This window comes from Hypanus sabinus, chromosome 9 (genome assembly GCF_030144855.1).
Source record: "Hypanus sabinus isolate sHypSab1 chromosome 9, sHypSab1.hap1, whole genome shotgun sequence".
Lineage (NCBI taxonomy): Eukaryota > Metazoa > Chordata > Chondrichthyes > Myliobatiformes > Dasyatidae > Hypanus > Hypanus sabinus.
This window is the reverse complement of record NC_082714.1, coordinates 69929986-69951943: the sequence shown is the minus strand read 5'-3', so window position 1 is coordinate 69951943 and position 21958 is coordinate 69929986. Positions and strand designations below refer to the sequence as shown.

The 21958-nt window shown below is 42.4% G+C and overlaps 1 protein-coding gene across 5 annotated transcripts in view; it reads right to left on the bottom strand.

Annotated features, from left to right (window-relative positions):
• Positions 1-4659, bottom strand: part of lcmt1 (leucine carboxyl methyltransferase 1) — a 142847-nt gene extending 138188 nt beyond the window's left edge. Inside the window, exons 1-2 of one of the 5 annotated variants that reach the window (XM_059979891.1) lie at positions 4591-4659; positions 3786-3886 (exon numbers count right to left, since the gene is read on the bottom strand). In XM_059979891.1, the coding sequence (XP_059835874.1) occupies positions 3786-3886; positions 4591-4638 (149 nt within the window). In that variant the 5' untranslated portion in view covers positions 4639-4659. Of the gene's footprint in view, positions 1-3785; positions 3887-4131; positions 4308-4327; positions 4412-4516; positions 4532-4590 lie in introns of those variants that run through there. The other 4 variants (XM_059979894.1, XM_059979890.1, XM_059979892.1 and 1 more) reach the window with 4 other exon arrangements.
• Positions 4660-21958: the final 17299 nt, after the last annotated feature.

The window sequence follows — 21958 nt, the reverse complement described above, 5'->3', positions numbered from 1 at the left end:
GGAAGGGGACACCATCATGGATGATCGCAGAACAGCAATTACGAGTTTTTGAGGACTATTCAAAAGGAACACGATAGATACCTCCCAGAGATGAAGTAGTATTCTAAAGGGCAGATGTGGCTATCATAGCTGACAAGGTAAGTCAGAGAACATAAATGCAAAAGTGAGGGCATATAATATTGAAAAAATTAGTGAGAAGTTAAATGACTAGGATGCTTTTAAAAACCAATGGAAGGCAACTAAAAAAATTAAGAAGAGAAAACATGAAATATGAACGTAAGCTTGCCAATAACATAAAAGAGGATACCAAAAGTATTTTCAGATATATAAAGAGTAAATGAGTGGTAAGAGTGCATATCGGACTGCTGGAAAATGATGCTGGAGAGGTAGAAATGAGGGGCAAAAAATGGTGGATGAACTTAATGAGTATTTTGCATCAGTCTTCACTGTGAAAGGCACTAGCAATGTGCCAGAATATTGAGAGGGTCAGGGCAGAAGTGAGTGTAGTTGCTATTACCAAGGTGCCTGAGAAGCTGAAAGGTCTAAATGTAGATAGTGACCTGGACCTGATCATGTACACACCAGGATTCCAAAATAGATAGCTGAAGAGATTGTGGAGGCAATTGTAATGATCTTTCAAGAATCACTAGATTCTGGAATGGTTCCAGAGGACTAGAAAATTGCAAGTATCATTCCACTGTTCAAAAAGAGAGGGAAGCAGAAAAAAGGAAAATTTAGGCTAGTTAGCCTGATTTCAGTGGTTCAGAAGATTCAATATTGAGTACAGTCAGCCCTCCTTATCCGCAGGTTCCACATGCGCGGATTCAACCAACCGTGGATCAGGAAAACCCGGAGGTTTTCTCTCCAGCACTCATTGTTGGAGCATGTACAGACTATTTTTCTTGTCATTATTCCCTAAACAATACAGTACAACAACTATTTACATAGCATTTATATTGTATTAGGTATTATAAGTAATCTAGAGATGATTTAAAAGTACAGGCAAGTCCCCGGGTTATGAACAACTTCCGTTCCTGAGTCCGTCTTTAAGTCAGATTTGAAGTCAGAACAGGTACATCCGGTATTATTTACTGTCAGTTACTCAAACGTTTGTCTTAGTATATAGTATATATTTTACCTTTCTATGCATATAAAACACTTAAGAAATGTATGTATTTCAATAACTAAACCACTGCGTTACTTAGTAATAACTGTAGCTTTCATCGGGGAAGGGCCTTTCACATGCTCTATTAAAATTGTTCCTATCGTTGACCAACTGCAGCCTAATGCTTTTCCAGTGACTGGGGGCATTTCACCTCTTTCTGATTGCTTTATTACTTCCTGCTTATTTTCAATCATGATCGTGATTATTTTCATTAACATAAACCCTGCAGATTCAGAGCTGAGCCGGTTCCTAAATTCCACCACACTGAGACAGGTTAAATAAGGGACTTGAGCATCCGCGTTTTTTGGTAACTGCAGGGGATCTTAGAACCAATTCCTTGCGGATAAGGAGGGCCAACTGTACTGTGTCTAGTGGTTAGGTATATGGAGTACTGTGTCTAATGGTGCAGTACTTGGAGTACTGTGTCTTGTTGTTCAGTATATGGAGTACTGTGTCTTGTTCAGTATATGGAGTACTGTGTCTTGTTCAGTATATGGAGTACTGTGTCTTGTTCAGTATATGGAGTACTGTGTCTTGTTCAGTATATGGAGTACTGTGTCTTGTTCAGTATATGGAGTACTGTGTCTAGTGGTTCAGTATATGGAGTACTGTCTAGTGGTTCAGTATATGGAGTACTGTCTAGTGGTTCAGTATATGGAGTACTGTGTCTAGTGGTTCAGTATATGGAGTACTGTCTAGTGGTTCAGTATATGGAGTACTGTCTAGTGGTTCAGTATATGGAGTACTGTGTCTAGTGGTTCAGTATATGGAGTACAGTGTCTAGTGGTTCAGTATATGGAGTACAGTGTCTAGTGGTTCAGTATATGGAGTACAGTGTCTAGTGGTTCAGTATATGGAGTACAGTGTCTAGTGGTTCAGTATATGGAGTACAGTGTCTAGTGGTTCAGTATATGGAGTACAGTGTCTAGTGGTTCAGTATATGGAGTACAGTGTCTGGTGGTTCAGTATATGGAGTACAGTGTCTGGTGGTTCAGTATATGGAGTACTGTCTAGTGGTTCAGTATATGGAGTACTGTCTAGTGTTTCAGTATATGGAGTACTGTCTAGTGGTTCAGTATATGGAGTACTGTCTAGTGGTTCAGTATATGGAGTACTGTGTCTAGTGGTTCAGTATATGGAGTACTGTGTCTAGTGGTTCAGTATATGGAGTACAGTGTCTAGTGGTTCAGTATATGGAGTACAGTGTCTAGTGGTTCAGTATATGGAGTACAGTGTCTAGTGGTTCAGTATATGGAGTACTGTCTAGTGTTTCAGTATATGGAGTACAGTGTCTGGTGGTTCAGTATATGGTGTACTGTGTCTAGTGGTTCAGTATATGGAGTACTGTCTAGTGGTTCAGTATATGGAGTACAGTGTCTAGTGGTTCAGTATATGGTGTACTGTGTCTAGTGGTTCAGTATATGGTGTACTGTGTCTAGTAGTTCAGTATATGGAGTACTGTGTCTAGTGGTTCAGTATATGGAGTACTGTCTAGTGGTTCAGTATATGGTGTACTGTGTCTAGTGGTTCAGTATATGGTGTACTGTGTCTAGTGGTTCAGTATATGGTGTACTGTGTCTAGTGGTTCAGTATATGGAGTACAGTGTCTGGTGGTTCAGTATATGGAGTACAGTGTCTGGTGGTTCAGTATATGGAGTACTGTCTAGTGGTTCAGTATATGGAGTACAGTGTCTAGTGGTTCAGTATATGGAGTACTGTGTCTACTGGTTCAGTACTTGGAGTACTGTGCTCTGTTCTGGTCACCTCACTACAGGAAGGATGGGGATACTATAGAAAGTGTGCAGAAGAGATTTACAAAGGTTTTGCCTGGATTGGAGTGTGCCCCTTATGAGAATAGGTTGAGTGAACTTGGCCTGTTCTACTCCGAGTGTTGGAGGATGAGAGGTGACCTGATAGAAGTGTACAAGATGATGAGTGACATTGATTGTATGGATAGTCAAAGGCTTCTCCTCAGGGCTTGAAATGGCTAACACGAGGGGGCATAGTTTTAAGCTGCTTGGAAATAGGTACAACGGGGTGTTGGGGGTAAGTTTTTCGCATAGAGTGTGGTATGTGCATGGAATACACATACACTATACTGGTAGAGGCTGATACCATAGGGTGCTTTACGAGATTCTTAGATAGGTACATGCAGGTCAGAAAATAGAGGGCTATGCGGTACAGAAATTTTAGGCAGTTTCCAGGTTGTTTTTCCCCTTCTCCAGCCCTGTATCTTTAATGAATTAACTTCCCAGCACTTTACTTCACCCCGTCCTCTCCCAGTTTAACCGATCACTTTGTGTTTCTCATTTCCCTCCCCCCACCTTTTAAATCATCTTTTTTTCTTCAGTCCTGCTGAAGGGTCTTGGCTCAAAACATCGACAGCACTCTTTACCATCCATGCTGCCTGACTTGCTGAGTTCCTCCAACATTTTGTGTATTTTGCTTGGATTTCAAGCATCTGGAGATTTTCTTGTTTGTAACAAGAGTGATGTAGTGTACAAGGGTTCAATGTCTATTTAGGAATTGGATCGCCAAGGGTATCAGGAATAGAATACATTCCATATTCAAAGTTTTCAGACAGAGGGTCCCAGTCCTTCTGCATCACTGCAATTCCTACCTTTTACAAACTGTTGCATCATCACACGTGGACCGTACAGCTTCATCTGCTGTGTGATCAGACACTGTCAAGGAGTGGTTGGTAGCCATTAGATTCTTACTCTGTAGAGGTAGAAAATGTTGCATCATTATTATTCTGAGCAGATTCTCCAACTTCCAGGCATTATTCACAAACCCAAAGAGCAGGCAAATTCCTCCTAGCATCCATACTGATATTTATTTCCCAGCAATATTTCCAGGAGATTTTTGTTGTTACAATTAACTTCTGATTTTGTTAGCTTCCTGTGGTTCAAAAATAACCATGTTTCATAAGGGAATTAATTGGACATGAAATGGCTCAGGCTTACTGTACGTTTCAAGTTTCTTTCCCTCAATAAGTTCACGTCCGGGCAACTGTGATGTCAATGTAATTCTCAAACTATTTTTGCAGTGATACTATTTAACATATCTGCTTGCAATTATTTCCGAGCCCCTTGGGACGTCGGGCCTGTAATGTGCTGTACTTTAACACGTGTCCATTCGCAATGAGTTGCATTTGCCCACCTTCCCGTCTATAATGTGTCGTCCCTTCCTCCCTTTAAATGTCCTGCCCACCTCCCCACAGTTAAACATGACATGTCATCGGGTGACTTCTGCAGGAATACACTAGCAGTGGGGATGGGGCACTCAGACCACGTCCTGAAGCAGCCGCCAATCCCTCGCTCAGTTGCGATGCAGACTGTCAGCCATTACCGCAATACAAGTATCACCAGGACATCCCCAATACCCAACCCACATCGCCCCACGACACACACAACACTACCAACCATTCCTGCAGACGCCACCACCCACATCGCACCAACGCCACTCGCCATTGGCGCTGACGCCCAAAATGATGGGGTCTTCTGATTGGTCGGTGCGACGTATGCTGATTGGCTGTGGAGCGAGGGCAGGAGAGCCCGGGGCCGACGAAAGGCGGCAGATCCGAAATGCGAATGAGAAATGGAGTCGATCCGAGAGACCTCACGTTCCGGCTCCTCACGTAGTACATCTTATCAACCCACTTCAAAGTTGTGTGTCGTATTGTAACAGTGTCGGGAGCGGGAGTTTGCAGAATTATCAGCCGCGAGGGCGCTGTGAGGCAGAAGAGGAGGCGTATAGGAATGAGATCGGCTGATTGAGTTATGCGACATCAACACACTCACTCAACGTCAGCGTGATTAAGGAATTAATTTCAGACTTCAGGAGGAGCACACATTGAGGATTAACATCTCCGGATATATCTTGGCCTCAACACAAAGAAACAATCACTAAGAGTTGCTCTGCTGCGTTAGGAGTTTGAGCAAATTCGGTATATCACCAAAAATAGTTCCAAATTTCGAAAGATGAACTCCATCATAGGTTGGGTCTGGTACAAAGGCTCCAGACTTAAAGAAGGGTAACTTTGAAGGTATGAGACGTGAATTAGCTAAGATAGACTGGCAAATGATACTTAAAGAGTTGACGGTAGATATGCAATGGCAAGCATTTAAAGATCGCATGGATGAACTACAACAATTGATCATCCCAGTTTGGCAAAAGAATAAAGCAGGGAGGGCAGTGCACCCGTGGCAGACATACAAATTAGCCAGAAAAAGCGACACACCTAAGGACTGGGAGAAATTCAGAGTCCAGCAGAGGAGGACAAAGGGCTTAATTAGGAAAGGGAAAAAATACAAATGTTGGTCCCTTACAGTCAGAAACAGGTGAATTGATCATGGGGAACAAGGACATGGCAGACCAATTGAATAACTACTTTGGTTCTGTCTTCACTAAGGAGGACATAAATAATCTTCCGGAAATAGTAGGGGACCGAGGGTCTAGTGAGATAGAGGAACTGAGGGAAAGACATATTAGTAGGGAAGTGTTGTTAGGTAAATTGAAGGGATTAAAGACAGATAAGTCCCCAAGGCCAGATGGTCTGCATCCCAGAGTGCTTAAGGAAGTAGCCCAAGAAATAGTGGATGTATTAGTGATAATTTTTCAAAACTCCTTAGATTCTGGATTAGTGCCTGAGGATTGGAGGGTGGCAAATGTAACCCCACTTTTTTAAAAAAAGGAGGAAGAGAGAAACCGGGGAATTATAGACCAGTTAGCCTGACATCAGTGGTGGGGAAGATGCTAGAGTCGGTTATCAAAGATGTGATAACAGTACATTTGGAAAGTGGTGAAATCATAGGACGAAGTCAGCATGGATTTGTTAAAGGAAAATCTTGTCTGACGAATCTTACAGAATTTTTTTTGAGGATGTAGCTAGTAGAGTGGATAGGGGAGAACCAGTGGATGTGGTATATTTGGATTTTCAAAAGGCTTTGACAAGGTCCCACACAGGAGATTAGTGTGCAAACTTAAAGCACACAGTATTGGGGGTATGGAATTGATGCGGATAGAGAATTGGTTGGCAAACAGGAAACAAAGATGGGAATAAATGGGACCTTTTCAGAATGGCAGGCAGTGACTAGTGGGGTACCGCAAGGCTCAGTGCTGGGACCCCAGTTGTTTACAATATATATTAACGATTTAGATGAGGGAGTTAAATGCAGCATCTCGGTGTTAGCTGTGAGGAGGATGCGGGGTGACTTGGATTGGTTTGGTGAGTGGGCAAATTCATGGCAGATGCAATTTAATGTGGATAAATGTGAGGTTATCCACTTTGATTGCAAGAACAGGAAAACAGAAATCTGAATGGTGGCCAATTAGGAAAAGGGGAGGTGCAACGAGACCTGGGTGTCATTGTACACCAGTCATTGAAAGTGGGCATGCAGGTACAGCAGGCGGTGAAAAAGGCAAATGGTATAGAACATAGAATGTTGTGCCGACCCTCAAACCCTGCCTCCCATATAACCCCCCCCCCCCGACCTTAAATTCCTCCATAGACCTGTCTAGTAGTCTCTTAAACTTCACTAGTATATATGCCTCCACCACTGACTCAGGCAGTACATTCCACGGACCAACCACTCTCTGAGCGAAAAACCTTCCTCTAATATCCCCCTTGAACTTCCCTCCCCTTACCTTAAAGCCATGTCCTCTTGTACTGAGTAGTGGTGCCCTGGGGAAGAGGTGCTGGCTGTCCACTCTGTTTATTCCTCTTAATATCTTGTACACCTCTATCATGACTCCTCTCCAAAGAGTAAAGCCCTAGCTCCCTTATGTTGGCATTCATAGCAAGAGGATTCAAGTACAGGAGCAGGGAAGTTCTACTGCAGTTGTACAAGGCCTTGGTGAGACCACACCTGGAGTATTGTGTGCAGTTTTGGTCCCCTATTCTGAGGAAAGACATTCGTGCCGTAGAGGGAGTACAAAGAAGGTTCACCAGATTGATTCCTGGGATGGCAGGACTTTCATATGAAGAAAGACTGGATCGACTAGCCTTATACTCGATGGAATTTAGAAGATTGAGGGGGGATCGTATAAAAACGTATAAAATTCTAAAGGGATTGGACAGGCTAGATGCAGGAAGATTGTTTCCGATGTTGGGGAAGTCCAGAACGAGGGGTCACAGTTTAAGGATAAAGGGGAAGCCTTTTAGGACTGAGGTGAGGAAAAACTTCTTCACACAGAGAGTGGTGAATCTGTGGAATTCTCTGCCACAGGAAACAGTGGAGGCCAGTTCTTTGGCTATATTTAAGAGGGAGTTAGAGATGGCCCTTGTGGCTAAAAGGATCAGGGGTTATGGAGAGAACGCAGATACAGGATTCTGAATTGGATGATCAGCCATGATCATACTGAATGGCAGTGCAGGCATGAAGGGCTGATTGGCCTACTCCTGCATCTATTTTCTATGTTTCCAATGTACAGGATCGAGAGAGGCGGCAGAGGCTTGCTCCATTACAGGCCCAACCCTCCCTACCATAGCAGATCACTTCCAGAAGGTGGCATCCATCATTCAAGAACCCACACAATCTGGAACATGATGTTTTCTCATTACTAGTGTTACGGCTGAGGGACTCCCACAACATTTCAGTATCAATACAAGCATTAGAATCACCAAGGAGTAGTATAGTATAGACCAAGTATTGGTAAAGGGCAGGACATCTTCAGGGAGCAGTGCCTCAGAAAGGCTGTGTCCATTATTAAAGACCTCCAGCACGCAGGGCATGCCCTTTTCTCACTGTTACCATCAGGTGGGAGGTACAGAAGACACACACTCAGCGATTCAGGAACAGCTTCTTCCCCTCTGCTATCCGAAAATTGACATTGAATGTTTGGACACGATCTCAATTTTTTTACAGTATTTCTGTTTTTGCATGTTTTAATCAATATACGTAATTGAATTACTTGTTCATATTTATTTTATTTTTTTTTTCTCTGCTAGATTATGTATTGTATTGAACTGCTGCTGCTAAGTTAACAAATTTCATGTCACATACCGGTGATGATAAACCTGATTCTGATTCTAGTATCAATAGATACAAGATAGTCAATGTGGGTTTGAGGACTTGTTTCCTTGCTGTCTTGCTTGATGACTATACACTGTAGTGGGATTTACTTTTGTATTGTGAATGGAGGGTCTGTTTCTGTGCTCTATTATTCTATGAAACTGTCCAGTGGGTTCCCCTTCTTGCATTAAACAAAATGCTCCAGCAGATTAGTTTTTGTGACTCACTCACTCCATTATGGAAGAGATGGGAAAGACTTAAAGGAGACCCAGCAGCAAGTTTTTCCACACAGGAGATGGGAATATGGAATGAGCTGTCAGAGAAAGTAGTGGAGGCAGGTACTTTTACAATGTTTAAAAGGCATTCAGTCAGGCACATAGATAGGAATTGTTAAGCAAGATGTGGGCCATTCCAGGCAAATGGGACTAACTCAGGTTGGCAATTTTGATATGTTGGGCCTCAGCCTGTTTCAACACCACCTCCTATAACATAGTCCACATGTCTAAAGGATCTCATTCTCATTAAAGAATTAATACATATAAAAGTAACATACCCCCTTCTTTCTACGAGTGCAGTCTCGCAGAAACAAGTAAATATATGCAGGTGTTAGAAATGTGCAGAGAGAAACATATAACTTGGCTGATTTTCGTTACACTATTCTCACCAACCTGAAATATCAACTGGTTTTTCTACCCGCGGGTCTACCTAACCTGAGACATCAGCTTGTTTCACTCCTGACAGTACTACGCCAACTGAATCATCAGCTTGTTTCACTCCCAACAGTAATACACCACCTGAATCATCAGTTTGTTTCACTCCCGACAGTACTACCTCACCTGATTCATCAGTTTGTTTCACTCCTGACAGTACTACCTCACCTGAATCATCAGTTTGTTTTGCTCCCGACAGTACTACCTCACCTGAATCATCAGTTTGTTTCGCTCCCGACAGTACTACCTCACCTGAAACATCAGTTTGTTTCACTCCCGACAGTACTACCTCACCTGAATCATCAGTTTGTTTCACTCCCGACAGTACTACCTCACCTGAAACATCAGTTTGTTTCACTCCCGACAGTACTACCTCACCTGAATCATCAGTTTGTTTCACTCCCGACAGTACTACCTCACCTGAATCATCAGTTTGTTTCACTCCCGACAGTACTACCTCACCTGAAACATCAGTTTGTTTCACTCCCGACAGTACTACCTCACCTGAATCGTCAGTTGTTTCAGTTCTGACAGTACTACCTCACCTGAGTCATCAGTTTGTTTCACTCCTGACAGTACTACCTCACCTGAGTCATCAGTTTGTTTCACTCCTGACAGTACTACCTCACCTGAATCATCAGTTTGTTTCACTCCCGACGGTACTACCTCACCTGAATCGTCAGTTGTTTCAGTTCTGACAGTACTACCTCAACTGAGTCATCAGTTTGTTTCACTCCTGACAGTACTACCTCACCTGAATCATCAGTTTGTTTCACTCCCGACAGTACTACCTCACCTGAATCGTCAGTTGTTTCAGTTCTGACAGTACTACCTCAACTGAGTCATCAGTTTGTTTCAGTTCTGACAGTACTACCTCACCTGAGTCATCAGTTTGTTTCACTCCTGACAGTACTACCTCACCTGAATCATCAGTTTGTTTCACTCCCGACAGTACTACCTCACCTGAATCGTCAGTTGTTTCAGTTCTGACAGTACTACCTCAACTGAGTCATCAGTTTGTTTCACTCCTGACAGTACTACCTCACCTGAATCATCATTTTGTTTCACTCCCGACAGTACTACCTCACCTGAGACATCAGCTTGTTTCACTCCATGCAGTACTTCCTCACCTGAATCATCAGCTTGTTTCACTCCCCACAGTACTACCTCACCTGAATCATCAGTTTGTTTCACGCCCGATAGTAGTACCTCACCTGAATCATCAGTTTGTTTCACTGCACACAGTACTACCTCACCTGAGACATCAGCATGTTTCACTCCCGACAGTAGTACCTCACCTGAGTCATCAGTTTGTTTCACTCCCGACAGTACTACCTCACCTGAGTCATCAGTTTGTTTCACTCCCGACAGTACTACCTCACCTGAGACATCAGCTTGTTTCACTCCCGACAGTACTACCTCACCTGAAACATCAGTTTGTTTCACTCCCGACAGTACTACCTCACCTGAATCATCAGTTTGTTTCACTCCCGACAGTACTACCTCACCTGAAACATCAGCTTGTTTCATTCCCGACAGTACTACCTCACCTGAATCGTCAGTTGTTTCAGTTCTGACAGTACTACCTCACCTGAGTCATCAGTTTGTTTCACTCCTGACAGTACTACCTCACCTGAAACATCAGCTTGTTTCACTCCCGACAGTACTACCTCACCTGAATCGTCAGTTGTTTCAGTTCTGACAGTACTACCTCAACTGAGTCATCAGTTTGTTTCACTCCTGACAGTACTACCTCACCTGAATCATCATTTTGTTTCACTCCCGACAGTACTACCTCACCTGAGACATCAGCTTGTTTCACTCCATGCAGTACTTCCTCACCTGAATCATCAGCTTGTTTCACTCCCCACAGTACTACCTCACCTGAATCATCAGTTGTTTCAGTTCTGACAGTACTACCTCACCTGAGTCATCAGTTTGTTTCACTCCTGACAGTACTACCTCACCTGAGACATCAGCATGTTTCACTCCCGACAGTAGTACCTCACCTGAGTCATCAGTTTGTTTCACTCCCGACAGTACTACCTCACCTGAGTCATCAGTTTGTTTCACTCCCGACAGTACTACCTCACCTGAGACATCAGCTTGTTTCACTCCCGACAGTACTACCTCACCTGAAACATCAGTTTGTTTCACTCCCGACAGTACTACCTCACCTGAATCATCAGTTTGTTTCACTCCCGACAGTACTACCTCACCTGAAACATCAGCTTGTTTCATTCCCGACAGTACTACCTCACCTGAATCGTCAGTTGTTTCAGTTCTGACAGTACTACCTCACCTGAGTCATCAGTTTGTTTCACTCCTGACAGTACTACCTCACCTGAAACATCAGCTTGTTTCACTCCCGACAGTACTACCTCACCTGAATCGTCAGTTGTTTCAGTTCTGACAGTACTACCTCAACTGAGTCATCAGTTTGTTTCACTCCTGACAGTACTACCTCACCTGAGTCATCAGTTTGTTTCACTCCCGACAGTACTACCTCACCTGAGACATCAGCTTGTTTCACTCCCGACAGTACTACCTCACCTGAAACATCAGTTTGTTTCACTCCCGACAGTACTACCTCACCTGAATCATCAGTTTGTTTCACTCCCGACAGTACTACCTCACCTGAAACATCAGCTTGTTTCATTCCCGACAGTACTACCTCACCTGAAACATCAGTTTGTTTCACTCCCGACAGTAGTACCTCACCTGAAACATCATCTTGTTTCACTCCCGATAGTACTACCTCACCTGAATCATCAGTTGTTTCACTCCCGACAGTACTACCTCACCTGAATCATCAGCTTGTTTCACTCCCGACAGTACTACCTCACCTGAAACATCAGTTTGTTTCACTCCCGACAGTACTACCTCACCTGAGACATCAGCTTGTTTCACTCCGGACATTACTACCTCACCTGAATCATCAGCTTGTTTCACTCCTGACAGTACTACCTCACCTGAGACATCAGCTTGTTTCACTCCTGACAGTACTACCTCACCTGAATCATCAGTTTGTTTCACTCCTGGCAGTACTACCTCACCTGAATCATCAGTTTGTTTTACTCCTGACAGTACTACCTCACCTGAGACATCAGTTTGTTTCATTCCCGACAGTACTACCTCACCTGAGACATCAGTTTGTTTCACTCCCGACAGTACTACCTCACCTGAGACATCAGCTTGTTTCATTCCCGACAGTACTACCTCACCTGAAACATCAGTTTGTTTCACTCCCGACAGTAGTACCTCACCTGAAACATCATCTTGTTTCACTCCCGATAGTACTACCTCACCTGAATCATCAGCTTGTTTCAGTTCTGACAGTACTACCTCACCTGAATCATCAGTTTGTTTCACTCCTGACAGTACTACCTCACCTGAATCATCAGTTTGTTTCGCTCCCGACAGTACTACCTCACCTGAATCATCAGTTTGTTTCACGCCTGACAGTACTACCTCACCTGAATCATCAGTTTGTTTCACTCCCGACAGTACTACCTCACCTGAATCATCAACTTGTTTCACTCCCGACAATACTACCTCACCTGAATCACCATTTGTTTCACTCCACACAGTACTACCTCACCTGAGACATCAGCTTGTTCCACTCCCCACAGTACTACCTCACCTGAATCATCAGTTTGTTTCACTCCCGTGACTACTACCTCACCTGAATCATCAGATTGTTTCACTCCCGACAGTACTACTTCACCTGAATCATCAGTTTGTTTCACTCCCTACTGTACTACCTCACCTGAGACATCAGCTTGTTTCACTCCTTACAGTACAACCTCACCTGAGACATCAGCTTGTTTCACTCCCGACAGTACGACCTCACCTGAATCATCAGCTTGTTTCACTCCCGACAGTACTACCTCACCTGAATCATCAGTTTGTTTCACTCCCGACAGTACTACCTCACCTGAATCATCAGCTTGTTTCACTCCCGACAGTACTACCTCACCTGAAACATCAGTTTGTTTCACTCCCGACAGTACTACCTCACCTGAGACATCAGCTTGTTTCACTCCGGACATTACTACCTCACCTGAATCATCAGCTTGTTTCACTCCTGACAGTACTACCTCACCTGAGACATCAGCTTGTTTCACTCCTGACAGTACTACCTCACCTGAATCATCAGTTTGTTTCACTCCTGGCAGTACTACCTCACCTGAATCATCAGTTTGTTTTACTCCTGACAGTACTACCTCACCTGAGACATCAGTTTGTTTCATTCCCGACTGTACTACCTCACCTGAGACATCAGCTTGTTTCACTCCCGTGAGTACTACCTCACCTGAATCATCAGCTTGTTTCACTCCCCACAGTACTACCTCACCTGAATCATCAGTTTTTTTCACTCCCGTCAGTACTACCTCACCTGAATCATCAGTTTTTTTCACTCCCGACAGTACTACCTCACCTGAGACATCAGCTTGTTTCACTCCTGACAGTACTACCTCACCTGAATCATCAGCTTGTTTCACTCCCGACAGTACTACCTCACCTGAATCATCAGTTTGTTTCACTCCCGACAGTACTACCTCACCTGAATCATCAGTTTGTTTCACTCCTGGCAGTACTAACTCAGCTGAGACATCAGCTTGTTTCACTCCCGACAGTACTACCTCACCTGAATCATCAGCTTGTTTCACTCCATGCAGTACTACCTCACCTGAAACATCAGTTTGTTTCACTCCCAACAGTACTACCTCATCTGAGACATCAGCTTGTTTCACTCCCGTCAGTACTACCTCACCTGAGGCATCAGCTTGTTTCACTCCTGACAGTACTTCCTCACCTGAGACATCAGCTTGTTTCACTCTTGACAGTACTACCTCACCTGAATCATCAGTTTGCTTCACTCCCTTCTGTACTACCTCACCTGAGACATCAGCTTGTTTCACTCCCGACAGTACTACCTCACCTGAAACATCAGTTTGTTTCACTCCCGACAGTACTACCTCACCTGAAACATCAGTTTGTTTCACTCCCGACCAGGGTTCGGCAACCCGCGGCTCTGGAGCCGCATGCGATTCCTTCTTGTCTGTGTTGCGGCTCCCCGTGGTTTGTTAGTTTTTGAAATGTAAATCGAAATTTGAAGATTATGGTGATCTTGTACAATCTAAATAAAACGTTGTGGCGACCCCATTTCCTGGCACATCCGAACCAGCTCACAATTAGCCACCGTTCCGGCTAAGGGATATAACCTACGGGGGTTTGTGAGTATGTGACTTTTGGAGCATCCACGCCCACGGGGTGTGGGTTGTGGGAGGCTTTAAAGCAAGGCTGTTTAGTTCGAATAAAGTTATGTTTGACTGCAGTGTCGTTATTTTAGCGCTGCGTGTAGCATACCGCTACAACGTTTTTTATCGCTATTAATATACCTCACCACTGCCAATGCCTGACACCCGCCAGTGCACGCTTTCTTTTAATTCTTTGCTCCAAGGTAGGCTAACTATGGAGTAACCTTCAACCCAACGTCTTTTTTTCGGAGTTCAAAATGTTTTTGTTGCATGCAGAAATGTAATTTCGTTTTCTCTGCAGGAGTTCATCAATTTCATAAATGCAAAACATTATAGTTTGTTTATACATAGCATAAAGGCAAAAAAAACCGTTGTATGCAGTGTTATTTCATTTTAAATGTCAAACGGGTTTTGTGGCTCCCATTGCTTTCTTTTCTGTGGGAAATGGGTCCATATTGCTCTTTCAGTGGTAAACGTTGCCGACCCCTGCTCCCGACAGTACTACCTCACCTGAATCATCAGTTTGTTTCACTCCTGACAGTACTACCTCACCTGAGACATCAGCTTGTTTCACTCCCCACAGTACTACCTCACCTGAATCATCAGCTTGTTTCACTCCCGACAGTACTACCTCACCTGAAACATCAGCTTGTATCTTCCCCCACTGTACTGTCTGACCTGAAAGTTGAGTTTGTTTCTCAGTTTGCAGGTCTATTGGATCCAAAACACCAGCTTTCTTTTCTCCACACAGTAATATCCCATCTGAAACATAAGTTTGTTCCTGTCCCTACTGTAGTACCTGATCCAAAACACAAGCTTCCTTCTCTCCCCACAGTATTACCTGATAAAGAACATAGAAATCTACAGCACATTACAGGCCCTTTGGCGCACAATGTTGTGCCAACCACGTAACCTTACAATCAAACTGGCAGATAAAGGTAGTGCTGTCGTAGTCTGGCAGACGGATCTCTACCTTACTGAGGCCAAACGGCAGCTCTCTGACACCTCCTCTTACTTACCCCTGGAACAGGACCCCGCCAAAAAACATCAAACCATTGTCTGCCATACCATCACCGCCATTATCAACTCTGGAGTCCTTCCATCATTAAAAACTCATAATTCCCACACCCCACACTGCTTGATTTTACCTCCTCCCCAAGATCCACAAGCCTGACTGTCCCGGTAGACTCATAGTTCAGTCCCTCCCCACCTACATCCGGGATACATCCTATGCCCTCCACCTCTTCAATAACTTCCAGTTCCCTGGGCCCAACCGCTTCATTTTCACTATGGATGTCCAATCCTTATCCACTTCAATTCCCCTTCAAGAAAGCCTCAAAGCCCTCCATTAAGCAACACCTCATATACTATCTGGGTAGTCTCCAGCCCCTTGGCATGAACATTGAATTCTCTAACTTCTAGTAGTTCCCCTCCTCTCCCCCCATCCCAGTTCCACTCTGCCTCCTCCTCCAGCTGCCTATCACCTCCCTCATGGTTCCACCTCCTTCTACTACCCATTGTGCTTTCCCCTTACATTCCTTCTTCACCTTTCCTGCCTGCTTCCCCTCCCCCACCCCTTGATCTTTCCCCTTACTGGCTTTTCACCTGGCACCTAACAGCCTTCTCCTCCCCCTACCTTCTTTATAGGGCCCCTGCCCACTCCCTCTTCAGTCCTGACGAAGGGTCTTGCCCCGAAACATTGACTGTTCGATGGATGCTGCCCGACCTGCTGAGTTCATCCAGCGTGTTGTGCAAGTTGCTTTGACCCCAGCATCTGCAGAGTATTTTGTGTGAACCTACTCTCGAAATTGCCTAGAATTTCCCTAATGCTTAGCCCTCTATTTTTCATTTTTTATGTAATTTATTTTTTATTGAAGTTTGTTATCAAACAAACATTTCCATAAGATGAATTTCAGGTATTGTACTTATATCATATTGTCATATATGCCACAAATCTCCAAATAATATTTATCTGAAGTATACACTTATAGAAAAGAGAGGAAAGAGAACAAACGAAAGGAGAAAACTGTACAAAGTAGGGAGTGATTTTCTTTTACAACATATTCATTGACTTGTGAGAATAAGATCAGGCCTATGAAGTGTTATGTAGTTAAACCATTTTTCCCAGTATGAAGCAAATTGTTCCAACTTATGACTAACAGATGCTGTTATCTTCTCCATTTTGTAAATGTCCATTGTAATTTCCATCCGTACATTTAAAGTTGGGCTCTCCTGTGATAACCACTTCCTGGTAAGTGACTTTTTACCAGCCACCAGCAGTATATTCATTAAATATTTATCTCTTCTCAACCATTCTTGGGGTATATACCCAAAATATATGGTCTTCCTCTCTAAGGGTATTTCATATTTAAAGAAGTCTTGTAGGGTATTACATATCCCACTCCAATAGTCTTTGATAACGGGGCATTCCCAGAAAATATGATAATGGTTTGCATTTTGATTTCCATAACTTCTCCAGCAAACAGGGATGTTACTATCATAACGAGATTTCTGAGAGGGTGTAATAAAAAATCTTATCAAGTTTTTCCACCTGAACTTCCCTCCATTTCTGTGAACTGGTACACTTCCATTGATACCTCCATATTATTGTCCATTCTTCCTCAGATATAATTATCCCTCCTTCCTTCTCCCATTTTGTTTTAATGTATGAAGTCGAATGTGTTTTAAGATTTGACAAACCCTTATACACGCTTGAAATGATTCTACTACCATTGTCTGAATTATATGCTTTTCTAAATAGCTCTATCAGACATGTACTTGCCTCGGTTACATTTTTAACTGTCCTATTAACATATTGTTGCATCTGTAAATACCGATAAAAGTCTTGTTCTTCTAATAAGTGTTTCTCTTTAAGCATTTCAAAACTGAACAGCTTTCCTTCTTTCATTATATTGTAAATAGCTGTTATTCCTTTAGCTGTCCAGTCCTTAAATCTGGCATCCAGTTTATTCGGCGTAAAATCTGAGTCATATGCATACCATTTAAGAATTGCAATGTCTCTCTATAGTTTATATTTTATAATAGTTTTCCATACTTTAAGAGTCCATTTCACTTACGGGTTATCAATAGTATTTATGTAACTTTGTAGGTTGTTATCAGCCAAAATTGCCTGTAGCGGATGGAAAGTATCCTCTCCTCAATGTTTTTCCATTGAGCATCAAATGATGGATTATGCCAGCATATCACAGCTCTCAACCATGCTGCAAAATAATCTCTAAGAGAAGGTAGGCCCCATTCCCTCTTTTCTTTGGCTAATTGCAAAGTTTTGAGATGAACTCTAGGCCTTTTACCTTGACATATATCTTGATAGCATCTTGTTCCATTTATTACATTAATTTTGGTTAATCTCTGTTGGTAGGGTCTGAAAGAGACCCAGTCTGGACAGTAGTCTGGGCAGTATATTCATTTTAATAGGTTCAATCCTTGAACTGAGACCAAGAAAAAGAATTAGGTTCCATCTTGTTAAATCTTCCTTTTTTATATATATATATAGGCTGATAATTGCATTCTGATAATTTTGCTAAATCTTTTGGCATAATAATGCCCAAATATTTGAAAGATGCTGTGTGCCATGCCCAGGGGTATCTACTTTCAATTTCTCTTGGTGGACTATAGTTACATGAAAGTAATTGGGTTTTATCTATGTTGATCTTGTATCCTGATAATCGACCATATTGTTCAAAGGATTGCATCAATTTAGGTAAAGAATATGTTGGTTGCCCTAGATAGATCAAAATGTCATCCGCATAACAGGCCAATTTATGCTCTGTCCCTTTAATAGTAATCAGCCTGATATCTTCATTTTGTCTGATGTATTGAGCTAATGGTTCCAGATATAATGCGAAGAGTAGTGGTGACCATGCACAACCCTATCTCGTGCCCCTTTCTAGGGTAAAACTATTTGATAAATATCCATTGATTTTAATCCTAGCAGTAGGATTGTCATACAGTGTCTGTATAGTTTTAATAATTGCGTCATGGAAACCAAATCTATGTAAAACTCTGTAAAGAAAATTCCAATTTACCGAATCAAATGCCTTTTCAGCGTCTACACTTATCACTATTGCTTCGATTTTATTTTTTTGTATATGATCCATAATGTGAAGTATCCTTCGCATATTGTCGAGTCTGGCGTTGTTGTATAAAACCTGTCTGATCATTACGTATCAGTATGGGTAGAAACTCCTCTAATCGTTTGGCCATGATGGAGGTAGATAAACTATGATCTACATTAAGAATGGATATTGGTCTAAATGACCTGCATTCCATTTTATGCTTGCCTTCCTTTGGTATAGCTGAGATTATCGCTTCCTTCCAACTGGGTGGCATTTGTGCCTTTTTTAGATTCCAGTTCAGTGTGGGGAGTAAAACAGGAATTAACTCATTTTTAAATTCTTTGTACCACTCTGCCGTATACTCATCTGATCCTGGCGACTTGCTTAATTTAAGCCTACTAATTGCAGCTTTTAATTCAACTTCAGTTATGTCAGCGGTCATCCTTCTATTTTGTTCTTCGCTTAAAGTGGGTAACTCTAGAGAATTCAAAGTGGTGTCAATTTGGGTTATGCTTCCCCCTGGAACTTTGGAATACAGTGTTTTGTAAAACTCTTCAAAAGCTTCTTGAATTTCACTTAGCTTATTTTTTATCATTTTCGTTCTTGAGTCCCTAATTCTATGAATGGTATTTTCTGCTATTTTTTTTCAGTTTCCACACTAGTATTTTCATAGATTTCTATCCACTTTCATACAAATGTTTAAAATTTTTAGTAATAGTTATTCCAAGATAAGTAAACTGATTAGTCATAATTTTAAATGGAAAATTGGTGTTTATTGGTCTCAGGTTGTTTAAAGGAAATAATTCGCTTTTATATAAATTCAACTTATAGCCTGAGAATCGACTAAATTGAGAGAATAAGGAAAGAATGGAAGCTAAGGAGTCATTCACATTGGAAATAAAAAGTAAAATATCATCTGCATATAAAGAGATTTTATGAATAGTATTACCTCGGGTGATACTGTGGTGAACTACATATACTTGTCTGGACACCCCCCCCCCCCCCCCGCTGACTGCTCCTGTGGCTCCTCCCACTGACCCCAGTATAAAGGCGATTGGGGACTCCGCCCCCGCCTCAGTCTCCAGGATGCAGTGTGGTGGTCAATTGCTGCTTGTTCTTTCTTCCAGCCAATAAAAGCCTATATCTCGCCTCACATCTCCAAGAGTTATTGATGGTGCATCAGATACATAATATCCGTGGATTTATGGAGTGCTAAGGCTAGAGGTTCTAGAGCCAAAGCAAACAACAGAGGACTAAGGGGACTACCTTATCTAGTACCTCGAGATAGGTTAAATGGTTTTAAGAGTTGTGAATTAGTAAGAACCTGAGCTGTAGGTGAAAGATATAATAGTTTAACCCAACGAATAAAATTAGGTCCAAATTTAAATTTTTCTAAAGTCTTAAATGGATTCCATTCCACTCTGTTGAAGGCTTTCTCTGCGTCTAAAGATAATATACATTCTGAAACCTTGTTAGAGGGGGAATACATCACATTTAATAAACACCGTATGTTAAAATATGAATAGCAGTTTTTAATGAATCCAGTTTGATCCTCTCGTATAATGAATGGTAAAATATTTTCAAGCTTGTGGGCTAATATTTTAGACAGAGTTTTAGTATCTACATTAAGTAAGGAGATTGGTCTATAGGAGGAACATTCAGCATGATTTTTATCTTTCTTCAAAATAAGCGAAATAGTTGCTTGATAAAAGGATTGCGGAAGTTTACCTAATTTAAAAGATTCAGGAAAAACAGCGGATAATTGAGGTATAGAGGTTTTATAAAACTTACAAGGAAAACCGTCTGGTCCTGGCGTTTTACCAGACTTAAGAGCCACAATAGCTTCGGCAATTTTGGCACATGAAATGGGTTGATCAAGTTGGGACAAGGTCGGATCAGAAAGTACTGGAATATCAATTTTACTAAAGAAGCTGAGCATTTCTGTGTCATCTGAAAAGGAATCAGAACTATAAAGCCTTGAATAAAATTCTCTAAAAGTATCATTAATTTCAGAGAGATCTGAAGTCTTGAAGCCGTCAATATTAACAATCTCTGTAATTCGTCTGCTAACTACTGAAGACTTTAATTGATCGGCTAACAATTTACCTGATCTGTCTCCATGTATATAAAATTGACTTTTATTACTTAGCAGGATTTTTTCAACTGGATATGTCAAAAGACAGTCATATTTAGCCTTAGTTTCAACACGTTCTTTATATATATGCGGGTCATGGGAAATAGCATACTTTAAATCCAAAGCTTTCAATTTCCGTGTTAATGCATCTTTCTCCATCGGCTTTTTTCTTAACACTAGAGGAATAAGAGATAATTTGTCCTCGAATATGGGCTTTGAAGGCCTTCCAAACAATCAAGATAGAAGTCGCTTCCTGGATATTCTCCTGAAAAAAAATTAATAAAAATAATTTAATCTGCCCTGGGGATTTATCAATCTTAAGGTTTTTAAGAAGATCCAGCACTCCTTCCTTAATCTCCAAATTGTCCAGCACACAGGCCCACTCTACTTCGACCTCATCCTGATCAAGATCCTTTTCACTTGTGAATACTGAAGCAAAGTATTCATTTAGGACCTCCCCAACCTCCAGGCACGTGTTGCCCTCTTTATCCTTTAGTGGTCCCACCTTCGTTCTCATCATCCTCCTATTCTTCACATACACATAGAACGCCTTGGGGTTCTCCTTAATCCTATATGTCAAGGCCTTCTCATGCCCCCTTCGAGCTCTCATAAGTCCTTTCTTTAGCTCCTTCCTGGCTACCCTATATTTCTCATAAGCCCCTCCTACTTCCTGCTTCTTCAGCTAACATATGCTTCCTTTTTCCTCTTGACGAGTTGCCTCACGAGTTTCGTCAGCCACGGCTTCCTTTTCCTACCATTTTTTCCTTGCCTCAGTGGGACAAACCTATCCTGAACCCAGCTCAAGTGGTCCCTAAACTTCTCCCACATTACTTCTGTGCTTTCCCCTTTGAACATCTGTTTCCAATTTACTCTCGCTAGTTCCTGCCTCATCCCTTCAGAGTTAGCCCTTCCCCAGTTAAGCACTTTACCATTTCATCTGATTTTATCCCTTTCCATAACTATGCTGAAGCTAAGGGAGTTGTGGTCAATCTTACCAAGATGCTCCCCCACCAAAAGGTCTGGCACCTGACCAGGTTCATTACCCAGAACTATTCCAGTCTAGCCTCTCCTCTCATCGGCTGGTCCACATATTGTGTCAGGAATCCTTCTTGAACACACCTGACAAATTCAGCCCCATCTATCTCCTTGCACTCAGGAGGTGCCAGTCAATATGAGGGAAGTTGAAATCACCCATAACTACTACCCTGTATTTCCTGCACCATTCTAAAATCTGCCTGCTTATCTGCTCCTCGGTGTCCTGAGGGCTATTTGGGGGCCCATAGACTACTCCCAGCACAGTGATTAATCCCTTCCTGTTTCTGACTTCCACCCAGACTGACTCCGTGGACACTCCTTCTGCAGTGTCCTCCCTTTATATAGCCATGATACTATCCCTGACCAGCAATGTCACTCTACCCCCCCCCCTTTTCTACCTCCCATCCTATTCCTTTTAAAACACCTGAACCCCAGGACCTGCATCATCCAATCCTGCCCTTCCTCCAACCAAGTTTCAGTAACGGCCACATCGTAGTTCCACGTACTAATCCATGTTCTAAGTTCATCCTCCTTGTTCCTAATACTCCTAGCATTGAA